The sequence below is a fragment of the Pseudopodoces humilis genome, chromosome 2 (genome assembly GCF_049639895.1).
Source record: "Pseudopodoces humilis isolate 2021_Gansu_Grassland_sample_001 chromosome 2, ASM4963989v1, whole genome shotgun sequence".
In the NCBI taxonomy this organism is placed as follows: Eukaryota; Metazoa; Chordata; class Aves; order Passeriformes; family Paridae; genus Pseudopodoces; species Pseudopodoces humilis.
The window spans coordinates 65,342,086-65,354,257 of NC_142201.1; the positions used below are offsets into that span (position 1 = coordinate 65,342,086).

General features: G+C 42.1%; 1 protein-coding gene across 3 annotated transcripts in view; it reads left to right on the forward strand.

Annotated features, from left to right (window-relative positions):
• Window positions 1-953: 953 nt before the first annotated feature.
• Window positions 954-12,172, forward strand: part of DCLK1 (doublecortin like kinase 1) — a 230,013-nt gene continuing 218,794 nt past the window's right edge. For all 3 annotated transcript variants that reach the window (XM_005516310.3, XM_088050942.1, XM_005516312.3), the window contains exons 1-2: window positions 954-1,251; window positions 4,223-4,611. In XM_005516310.3, coding sequence (XP_005516367.1) covers window positions 4,236-4,611 — 376 coding nt within the window. In that variant the 5' untranslated portion in view covers window positions 954-1,251; window positions 4,223-4,235. The remainder of the gene's footprint in view (window positions 1,252-4,222; window positions 4,612-12,172) is intronic.

Consider the following 12,172-nt stretch of genomic DNA (forward strand, 5'->3'; position numbering starts at 1 on the left):
CAGACTAATTCCCTCTCTCTGATCTAATGCATTTTTAATTCTTTCAAAGTGGAGCAGCTCCAACAGAAGGGACAGACTGTTTTCTTCCCTTCCATGTCCCCCTGGACCATAGGCTGTTTACCTGACAAGCAGAAGAGGGCTGAAGTCTTTGTTGCACAAAGGAGAACAAACCTTCACCTCAAGAAGAATCTCAGCCCCAAAATGTTTCTATTAAAGGGAAGAATAACAAGCATGTGAGGAGAAAGCATCAAGTATGGCTGAATTTTTGGGCAGAGGTTGACTTAGCTGACATGCTCCAAGACCTGATGGGCTTAGGTGTTGATTACACCCGAGATACATTTGGCCATACATGTTCTGAGAAATTTCAGCCTAAAACCCGTAGCATCTACGGAAGTTAGTCACGTCCAAGATCAGCTGTAACTGAGTGGTGTGAATAATGGCTCCACTTCTTGTAATACCGAAATTCCACATCGATCCCATCTTCAGCACCCAAACCGTGTCATGGGGCTTTGGGGACTCGGTAGGATTTCAGTAGTTCGCGCCCAGGCGAACCTCATGGAAACGCCAACATTCACATTTGCTAAAATTGCTTCCCAAGGCGCTTTTCGGACTCGGGCCAGATGCCCCCGTCGCCAGGCGCGGCTCTGCCCCGGGTACGGCAGCTCCGGATCGGGCACGTCTCACGGCCCGGGGCTGTCCGGGCGGAGGGAGGCGCCGGGCGGGCAGCGACCCGCGGTGCGGCCGGGATGCTCCCCGGGGTGATCCCGCGGGGATGGTGCCCGATGGTCCCGGCGGGGCCGGGCTGGCACCCGGCGCGGGCAGGGCGCCGTGCCCGGAGCGGCTCCGGCATTCCCGCAGCGCCGATGGGAGAGCGAGCCCGCAACGGGAGGGGAGAGAGGGGGAGACAGCGGCGGCGGCGCCGCCCTCTGGAGAGCGCCTGGGAGAGGCTGGTGTGAAGAGCCGCATTTCAATGAGGGCCGGGCTAATGCAAATCACTGCAACCGGCAGCAGCAGAAGAAAGGCGAAGCAGCTGCAGCCCGGGCTCCCCAGCAGCGCGCTACAGCCAGGGGAGGCGTAACAAAGGCAGCGGAGCCGCTTTCTGCGGCAACTACTGCGCCTGCAGCCGGGTGGTCGCGGGGGGAGGGCGGGAGCCGCCGCTCTTTGGCCGCTTCCCATTCCGAGCCGCCGCCTTCCCTCCGCGCCCGGCCGGCAATCTGAGTGAGGAGGTGCCCGCCAGGCTGCGGATAACAGGTAAGCGCCGGGGCCGGGGCCGGGGCCGTGCCTGCCCTGCCCTGTCCTGCCGGGGGCTGCGGCGTGCGGGGCCGCCGGGGCGCGGTCGGCGGAGCGGAGCGATGCACCTGTGCCCATTGTGTGGGGCGGCGGCTCCGCGGGTGCGGAGCGAGGGCCGGGCTGCGGGAGACCCTGGCGGCCCCGGGGAGCGGGCGCGGCGCTGCCCCGGGCGGCCCCGGCTCGGGCACCCTGCGGGTCGCGGGGGGCTGAGGAGCCTGGTGCCGCCTCCAGAGGAATGGGGATGTCTCACACGCGGTTCCCCCACCCCAGAAGAATGAAACCCATCTTTTCGTGAGCCCGCTGCCGCATGTATCCGTGTTCCCCCACCAAACCCGCCGCCCTCCGCAGGTGACTCGTGGTCATCCTGCTGCTTCGTCGCCGTATGATCTGCGCTGGGTTCCAGACACATCGCGGCGTGGTGCGGGTTTTTTATCAGCATGTGTGTTTTTTTTCCATGGAAATCACCCACACCTGGATTATAAATGATTCTTTAACAGATGTTAGGGTGTGAAGTGTTGGCATGGTGGTTTTTCAGGGGCGTGTCTGTTCGTTTTTCCGTATCTGCCTGTATAAGACTATGTATTTATGCATACAAACGGAAATATCAGATCAAATTGTTTAGGATTTCTTTGTCTGCTCTGACCTTGTGGTTTAAGCACGCTTTTCCATACATACCAGAACTGTAGAGCTAAAGGGGAGCTCTATTTCGGTTTTAAGGACGTAGTTGGGAATTACAGGCATTATTGATAAAAGCATAAAGGTGTGAAAGAAAGGACAGTGACTGGCACTTTTTCCTCCCCTCATCTAAAATTAATAAAGCTGAAAGAGTATATCTTCTTCTAAACTTTTTATTTTTATATTTTTTTTTTGGGGGGGGGGGATGGAATTTTGGTGTATATTTGAGATAGTTTGAGTAAAGGAAACAGCAGACCTAAGAAAAATCCATTTTTCTTGGCACAGGAATTTCTACAGAGATACAGTTTCTGAATTGTGCATGCTGGGATAGTTAAATCTCAATAACAGGTTCCCACTGTGACTGGATGTGAGTTAAAATAAATGACAAATTTTTTTAAACGTGGAAGCAGTGGTGGTGTGTTCTCAATCCTAAAATATGGCCACTAAGCTATATTTTGCATTTAACCTATAAAGAAGCATCAGTGAAATGCCACAGCAAATGTTCTTGTTCATTTCACTGAAGTGGGATGTAGTGTGCATGGGAAAAGCAGAGATTAGTCTTTTTCTTATATATATAAGAAAACACACACACACACACACTGTACTAGGTGTAGGTACTTTTAAAGGATTTACAAGTATAAATCCTGCATTTATACATAAGCATGTGATCCTGTGTCAATGTAACAATGTCATCAGTTGTGAGCTGTAACCAAAGTAGGGTAAATAATTTCCACTGGGGCCCCACATTTGCCTTAGGTGCTTGTGCTAGTCCAGCACATGGACTGCCCTGAGAAGTTGCTGAGCACATCACCTACAGCTTTGCAGCATCAGGGTCCAGCTATATAATCACTGGTTTAATACAAACTTCTGCAAGCCAAAGAGCATCTGTAAGTTTTTCTCTATTTCCTCCCACTGTTCTACAGCTGGTTTGAATACATCTTTTTTTCTTAATGGTCACATCAATATGAGTGGTTGAAACAAAGCTAGTGCTTGCTGGTTTTTGTCTTTTTATTGGAAATCAATGAGAGAGGCCACTTCTAAATTAGGTCTATGTATCTGTGCTATAAATAAACTTACAGTGCTCTACTATTCTGCAGACAACTGCAAATCTAGGTGGCTCCTAAATGAAAATGAATATGTTTTGAAGCTAATGCTTTTTGATAATTTTATTTTTTTGGTATTTTTGTGTCTTCTATTTGTGAAGAGTAATGTGCACTTTGTACTATTTAGTCTTGGGTTGGTTGTCAAAATGGAACAGAAGTATTTGCCTCCTTGATTTTATTTCAGGACATGTGAACTTCAATTTATGTAAACTGTATTGAACAACTGGTATTGTTTTGGTCAGGGCTGATGGGTGTTTCTAACATGGGAGACACCAACTGCTGATTTGCTCAATTACACTGATTTTATCAGTCCTTTGGTGAAGGCAAAAGAAGCTGTTTGCCTTAATCAATTTGAGTATTAGGCTTAGGATATTAGTAATACATCTTGCAAGACATAGAGCACTGAAGTAGCTTGCTCATTGAAAAACACTGTCTCCCTCTAACATATTTTTTTAGAATTTCATGTCCTTTGAGCCCTTCTGTTGGTTCAGACTGTGTAAAGCATTTGCACAAGGACAACTGAAGTAATTTATTACAAAGCTTAGGCTGTGAGGAAACCAATGGTTGGAATATGCAGGTAGATTCTAACATTGGGATTGACCCACTATGAGTGATAGTTCTGATTCTCATTGCCAACATGCCAGATCCGTTCCTCTGAAAATTCCTTAATTGCTTAGTTGTTGGCAACTGGCTGTCCTTCTGAAACAACACCTCTTGAGATCACGATTGGAACCAAGAGTTTGGTGGCAGCAAACAGTTTAGAAGGTAGATGAGACTCAAATAGCACCTGAATATAACATGAGAAAAAGTAGAAAGCAGATGCATTTGTTCCTTTTTTCCAGTAGGTCAGCTTCGTCACCTCATTTTCCAACATACTGAATTGGAACAAACACTTCTCAGTGTTTGCATATTGTTAGCATTTGGGCTCGTGAGTGATGTTGTTACACGTCTAACTTACTGTAGTTCTTACGGCATGGCAAGAGGCTTATGTGTAAAATGACCATGTGAATGGAGTGTGGTTTTATTCAAACATTTTTCTCGACCTAGAAAGTAGTCCTCTGTAAGAACAACGTATAGAACAGGAAGTCTTAAACTGTCCTCCCTTAAAACTTCTTAGTTTCTTATGCTTTTTCTCTCCTTTGTGCATTCCTTAGGTTGAACTTCAAGATGTCCCTTGGGAGAGATATGGAGCTGGAGCATTTTGATGAGCGTGATAAAGCGCAGCGATATGGTAGAGGGTCCCGGGTAAATGGTTTACCCAGCCCTACTCACAGTGCCCACTGCAGCTTTTACCGAACCCGTACTCTACAGACCCTGAGTTCTGAGAAGAAAGCCAAGAAAGTTCGTTTCTATCGTAATGGAGACCGGTATTTCAAAGGGATTGTATATGCCATTTCCCCTGACCGGTTTAGATCCTTTGAAGCTCTCCTGGCTGACCTGACCCGAACTCTGTCCGACAATGTGAACCTGCCCCAGGGAGTGAGAACAATCTATACAATTGATGGCTCCAAGAAGATTTCCTCCTTGGACCAGCTAGTAGAAGGTGAGCAGTAAGATCTGGAGGTGTAAGGCTAAGTTTGAGTCAGCCTTTGTCTAATCTGTTAAGTCTTTCAAAAAGAGGTAGTGGTATTCTTACTGATAAAGGAAGGATTTTCAATGGACTGAATAGAATTGTGAATATCAATATAATAATCTTGAAATGTTTTTGCCTTGCTACTTATTTCCTATTTGTTGAACATGTCTAACCTTTTCCTTTCAACATAGTGTTGAACTCCTAGATTCTGAAGATTGCATCTATCCTTCTTTTCGTAAAGATGCAGGGTAAAGTACCAATGAGAGTTTAGTCTGTTAAACTTCAAAAGGTCTGTGGTGCTAATGAAACCTGTGTGAAATTCAGTTCAGATGTTTTTGGTTTTTTAAGTCTGTGCAGCCTAATGAAGAGCTCTATCTTTTCTCTACAGGTAAATATGCCTTAAGTAAAATACTAACTTCATTGGGTGGCATAAATGTTGCAGCTGTGATTCAGCTGGGGTAGATTGTAAACATTTTTTCCTCTGTAGCCTATCCCTTTTCCCCAGTCATAGAATTGGTAAGGTTGAAAAAGATCTCTTACATCATTGAGTACAACCATTAACGCACAACTGCCAAGGCCACCACTAAATCATATCCCTAAGTGTCACGTCTGCACATCTTAAAAACCTACAGGGATGGCCTGTTCCAATGCTTGACAGCCCTTTCCATGAAGAAATTTTTCCTAACACCCAATCTGATCCTGCTCTGGCACTACTTGAGGCTATTCCTCTTGTCTTATTGCTTGTTACTTGTGAGAGAGGACCAACACCCACCTTGCTACAACCTCCTTCAGGTAGTTGTAGAGATCTTACGTAGTCTGTAAAAGAGGCTCATGTACCTGCAGTATAAGCCATCACCAGTGATTTGGTCAGAACTGACAATTCATGGTAACTTTCAAATGTCAGACATGCCAGTCATTAATTTGCCCATTGAGAACAAATTTATCACTCCTTCAGTGGTCGTTCTACCGCCAAAAGAAACTGTCAGCATTAATCAATTTGAATATTACACTTAAAAATTAATAATACATTTCACAAGTTTTACGGATAGGTAAAGTAGCTTTTCCAACATGAAGTGCTTCTGCACTGCAGTGGATTTTTAGTGTAAAACATCAGAATGTGCAGAGTATGAAGACATTGACTATCACATGGCCATAAATGAGAATTTCTTACCGGTGAGGTTTAAATGCAGGTGCTTGTGTTCCAAGAAAATAAAGGTGGAACAATTCATTCATTTTTGTTTCCATCTTACCTCTGGCCCCAGTGTGCCATGGACAAACCAAAAAAGAATGGATAGATAGCCACCAGACAGCCAATTTAGAGTTGTAACAGAGATTGTAATTTATATGTGATTTTCATTCTTAGCACCAGGTGAGAGAACTTGCAGTATCAGGAGGAAATGAGAGGATCAGAAGGCGGCTTATATGGAGAGAGAAGAATAAAAGGGTAATGCCAAATGTGGCTCCTGAAGGAGGACCACAGCTTTGCATAGCAGGTGTTCAGCCACCATTGGGTTGTCTCCTTTTTGTCACAGCATAGGAAAGCTTTTTCAGTATTGAGAGCCTGATATTCTTGATAATCTTCCTTGTGTTAAAAGGAAACTAGGAGACAACATGAAGATGCTCCTGGAAGAAAATTGAAGGGGTGGGACTGTCTGTCTAAGTAACAGGTTTGGAGGTTAGGACCAGAGTTGTAGTGAAGTGGAAAGGAAACTAGTCTTAGGAGCAATGTTATCAATTTCAAGGCACAGTTAAAACTACATTTGTCAGGACAGTATTTAATTGCTAGAGAAAATCAATTTCTGGGGGGACAGACCAATATTAATCAACATCTGTTTTAAAAGCAATCTTTGTGCATTTGCTTATTTGATTGGTATGCTCAACAAGAAGCAAGCTTCATTGATGTTAAGGCACAGTCCTTTTGCAGCCAGTCAGAACCAGTTTTGAAAAAGAACTGAATTCAGAAATAAATCCAGCAACCTGTAAGGTTGGTTTATTTTGGCGCCCTAGTGAAGAATAATGCCAGTTATTAATCAGTCAGTCAAAATGAATGATAGTGAGAGAGCCTAGGGTTATTTTAAAGAAGGCAATTGGGATTTCTTTTTGTCCTGTGGGACTTTATTCCTTACCCTTTCAGTGAATACATCTTCCCTTACTGGTATAGTTCAAAGAGGACAGTCTTGTTTTCTTGTCCCATTAAGTGTGTGGGATTTACAGAAGTCAGTCTTTGTGTGGAAGAAGAGAGCTACATCCTCATTCTATCTGAAAAGGGGCTTCTGTTTATTTGTATAAAATGGCAGGGTAGGTTGTTTCACTTGCAGAACTTCACAGTGGAGCACGGGTTCATATATTATTAGCTCAGTGATGGTTTTTGCATAAGCCCCTTGCACTCTTTACTATACAAATTTATTAGAGTTTGGCTTGCCTGGTACAGCATTAATTAGCTTGAAGCTGTGCTTTGTGTTTAAATAGCTGGAAAATCACTTGATTTTTGCCTCTTGCCAAATGACATTTGTGCTCCAACTACTGAAATAGGAAGCATTGCTTTCTTCATGGTGAGGCTATTCCCTTCCTGTGTGAATTCACTAATTAATATATTGAGGGTGTTATGAATTTACATGATTGGGGGTGCATTGATTTGGTGATTGCAATGGAAAGCAAATGTATAAACCCTTGATTTTTAGAGTTGTTTTTTTGCCTTTATGCCTGTGAGGAAGTTCCTGTACTCTTACCTTCTCATGAGATACATAAAGACAGAGAGGCTCTTGGGGGAAATGAGACAGCAGCCAGTGTCATCCCAGAGCTAAATACACAAAACTGCATGAAAGATAGTCCCAAAGGAAAGAGATTGTAAAAGAGCTGTTTTGCTTCAGTTATATTTAGTTTCATTATGCAAACAGTTCAGAGCTGGCATGGCTGTATGCTGGTGCTGTAGATTATTTTGAGATGTATGGTCATGTTTTTTCTTTATTTGAAAGTAATGACTTCCCTGGGCATGAGGGTTTTGTGGGTTCTGTGATTTGATTGTTTTTGGTTTTTTGTTTTCATTTTTTCCCCCCCTTGTATTTTTGTTTGGTTGTTTTTTGTTTTTCTTAAGACTTAGGCATGTGAGATTTGTTGGAATTTGAAAACAGGGGGTAGGTACTCTTGTAAAAAGTTTCACATAGTCTGTAACTTCTGTCACCCTACATGAAGGAAATAATGCAATGGATTCAGGTTCCTTCTTTTTGTCAGCCCTGATGTTAGGACCCTCTTATGTTTAAAGAATGGATTCTGAATGTGACATGACTTTATTCCCTAGGCATGACATGCAATCAGAGCATGTAGAAATAATAAAGATGAAGTTGCTCTTGAAGGCTAAATTTTTTAGCTATAAAGGAAGTATAAGGAAAGGACTTTGCTTCTCCAAAACCGTATCGTCCTTAAAGATGAAGATGGAGAGGTCTTACGCGCAAAATAACCAATGAACATTGCAAGATAACTCTGAAACAAAGAATATTTACAGGTTTTATGCTGGGGCCCTGCTGTGTGGAACAAAGACCACAGAATCAATCCATAGCCAGAACTGCATCCCTTTCTCATTTTTTTTTATTATAATATTACCTCAGAGTCTTGGGTGTCAATCAGAATTGATTGTTTTAGGTTTCTGCAACACCTACCACAAAGCTGAAACCTGCAGCTGAGAGCTGGCAGTCAAAGACAAACCAAAAACCCCAGACCACAAGGCTGAGAGCATACTGGGAAACAATTTTGTCACATGTCAATATTGGGTGCACTGCCAAATGATTCTAAAGACTTCTATCTGTGTGTGCATGTTTTGTGTAGGCATAATGGCAAAAACAGTTTTAAGGAATAATCTGAAAAAGAAAATTACCTCAGAACTGCAAACCTTGTTGAAGGAGCAGTTTGAAAGGATGCAGATAAACCAGCTTTAAAATCCAGTAATAGCTGTAACCAGCTAATAACTCTTGGGAGATGTGAACCTTGCTGCAGGGCAGAGGAGATGCTGGGTCACATGAGGACTGTGGGGAGGCTCTCGTGATGGAGGCAGGCAGTTTGTGCTCAGAGAAGCTGCCTGCCAGAGGAGGGTTCAAAAGGCAATGTCTCCTTGCTGAAGTGATGGGCTGCAAGTGTTCCTAACTTCTTGTATATATGGGTCTTGCTACTCCTATTATCACCTCATTTCTCATACCTCAGCTTCTCCCTCTCCTTCCCAGTATTCCTGCTGCCTTCTTGACTCTGCCAACCACTTGGGTGTTGCTGGTGAGAAGCCCAGCCAGGTCAGACTTTAGGAATTGATTGACATGGTCTCTGATGCTCTCTAGAGCTAATGGCTTCTTTCTTCTGGATCATGCCTACCTCAGCAGCTGGGAATTGATGGGCTGGAAAGATTCATATGCATGTGTAATGTGTTATCAAAATAATAATAGTAAAGTATCTGTTTAAATGTTTGTAGAGCTGAATCTATGTGGACATTTGTTTGTAGGATTAAATTTACACTGGATATTTATCATGGACTTGATCCAGGGCTATCAAATTTAGGGAAACTTGGACTGAATCCTGTGGCAGAGATGGCTGCAGTTCTTATATTGTTTAATAAACAAACAGCTGAATGATCCTGTTGCATAAAATAGTAGAGGGTTGTACTGGCAATGTTTATTTGATTATTTTGTTCATCCCTTAGCTGCTTGATTATTTTTGTGTTTTGCTTAACAGCTTCTTGGAAGTCCATGTGGTTTCTTATTCTAGGTGCTTTACATTATTTTTGGTGGTGTTTTTTTTTAAGGGTGTACAGTGTATGTCTTACTTGTAACAAGAAATTTGAGGGGGCAGAGGAAGAGGAAGTATTTTTATTTGGCTTTTGATGAGGGAAAAAAAAAATAACTTTTTGGTCTGAACTAAGAAGAAGGAAAGTTTGTGAAATAAGTCCTTTCAAAGGTCAGAGGAGATCTGATTTAAAGTTCCTGGTGCATCTGATTGCTAGGTGAATGTGTGTAGGTCAGATTTATTTCCTGTAGATGCTCCATCTCTTTTGCACCACTGCATTTTTTCAGAGCCTGCAGAAAGACAAGGCAGGAGCAATGTAGTTAAAGTAGGTTACTGTTCTATTAACTAACGCATTTGGGAACTATCAGGTATCAGTAATTTATTTCATTCAGGTCATCGTCCTTTTGCAATCTGCTCTGTGTGGTAAGGCACAGTCAGAATTCTTTGTCCTTTCTCCTGAGAGATTGAGATTCTGCCTTTTGTATGTATAAAACCAAAGGGCAGAAATGAGAGAAGGCAGGTATGCCTGGGTATGGAGTGCTGGGAGTGCTAGTCTCTTCCCCATCCTCTAAACATATTTCTTGCCCTATCTGTTGGGGAAATTAAATCACTGCTAATTAATAAACTATTTTTATGTTCCTACTACATACTGTACTCCAAGGAATCAACACTATTTTCCATAAATTGGCAAGTCCTGACCTCTGCAAAGAGGGGTTGATGTTCCCTCTCTGATTGTGTGATTCAAACAGGTTCTCTCTTCCTTTGCCAGGGTTTCCACCTAAGATCAACTGGCTTCCTCATGAAGCTGCTTTAGGCCAAGTCACCTTAAACATATAAAAGCAACACAAAAAATGGCTTTTAAGAGATGATGCCTTGGTCGCTCTTATAGGAAGAATATCAGGAAGCTGAAGAAAGCAAACTAACTGCTAGTACCAATGTGGAAGAGAGGGAGACACATCAGGAAAGCTCTAGTACTTATGTGCATTGATTCAATGTCTCCTTAGCAACCACTTTGTACACACAGATACCATTTTAAAAAATATTTAGTAAGTGATGCATGTCTTGAAATTGTGTCATGACCTATAAGAGCTATCCTCCAGTGTTCTATGTCTCTGATAGCTTAGCTGCATTGAATTTTGACAGATGTGTAATTGTGGGTAGTTGTTTTTTTCTTTGGTTTTTTTTTTAACGTAAATGTTGTTTTGAGATCTGCCCTTCTACATGACTAGCTTTCTGATTAATTTCTCAATGCTAAGATTAATTTTATTGTTCCACACGGTATTTCCTGAAGTGTTGAGCATTTATAAAAATTAAATAGTAGGATTAGTGATTTGAAACTTACCAAGCGGTGCTGTACATCTTTTTTTTGAAAGGTTCCAGTGGTGTTTCATTTGCACTGTTGCTGTAAAGAGGCTCCCAGGAAAGGAATACTTTCTAAGGTGTAGTAATCACTTTTTTTTCCCCTCAATGCCAGATCTCCCAAAGCAGCTGGGTGCTCCTCTTTTCTTTTCCTAATGGCTATTGATACTGTAATCAAGAGTCAAAATTCCATTAGTGACAGCTGACTGCACTGTGAAACACTTGCTCCCCTCTCCTGGGGAGCTGCAATCAAATTGACACTTTTAAATGGGCTATGTTGTCTGTGCCCTTTGCTTAATCCAGTTTCTTCAAAGAATCCTCCTCAATACTTGTTCTGTTAGGAATCTAGTGTCTGGAGATTGTTACTTTCTTCTTCCAGCTGCCAATTACTCAAATCTGATCATGAGGAAGCAATAGCTAAAGCAGGCAATAGATTTATTGGACTTCTGAGCCATGCCCCTTGTGAAACTTCTTTACAGTCTTCTCTCCTGACAGTACTGGTGGAAAAGAAGAGAATGAAAATCTAGGTGAAGACCTTTTGTCCCTTTCTTTGAGATTTACTCTGCATACAATCACCAGAGGTGCTAAAGATTCTTTATTCTTACACGCCTGACCATTAGGACCAGCATGCATGAAAATTGCATCTCTGGCTAATGTTTAAAATAGTTGTAAACAACAACATTATGGAAGAAATATCTGTATTTCTATTAACCTATATAAAATAGTTCTTACTAAAGATATTTCACCGTAGAAGGCCTTGGATGCTCTACCTCCCAGGTGTTCTGTAGCTAAATAGTGAGCCTCTTGAAGGGAGGAAATTATCTTGGTGTAAATATTTTATTGATGTAATTATGGTACCACTGGAAATGAGGAAAGGGCAAAAATTCTTGTGTTCAAACAATCCCAAAGCTTCAGTGGTTCTATTGGTCCTTTTTTAATGATTGTTCTTACAAACTTAGTTTTGTAATGAAGAGCTGATGTGCAGTTAAATGCTACGAGGAATCCATCTGACCTTTAAATGTAGCTGATATTAAAAATCGTGTGGAACGCTGTCCTTTCAAGGAGGGGAACCAAAAGAGTTCTTAATAAATGAAATGTAAATCTTCTGAGTACACTGTGTATCGACATTTATTTATGAGCCTACCCTTTGAGAAGTGAGTTTTAATTTGAGGATTTGATTTTAAATAAATGATATTTTGTGCAGCTGAGGTGAACAATTTCCCTAATAGGTCTGAACTTGAAAATTCAGATTTATATCCCCTTCAAAAAAAAAAAAAAAAAAGAGGTTGCTGGTGGATTGTACATCTTACTGCAAACACAAGTGTAGACAAGAATAAATTTTGCTTAAAAATTTAGAAAAGAGACTTCTGCAAATTATTTTATAGAGCAGATATTTATTTTACTGAGA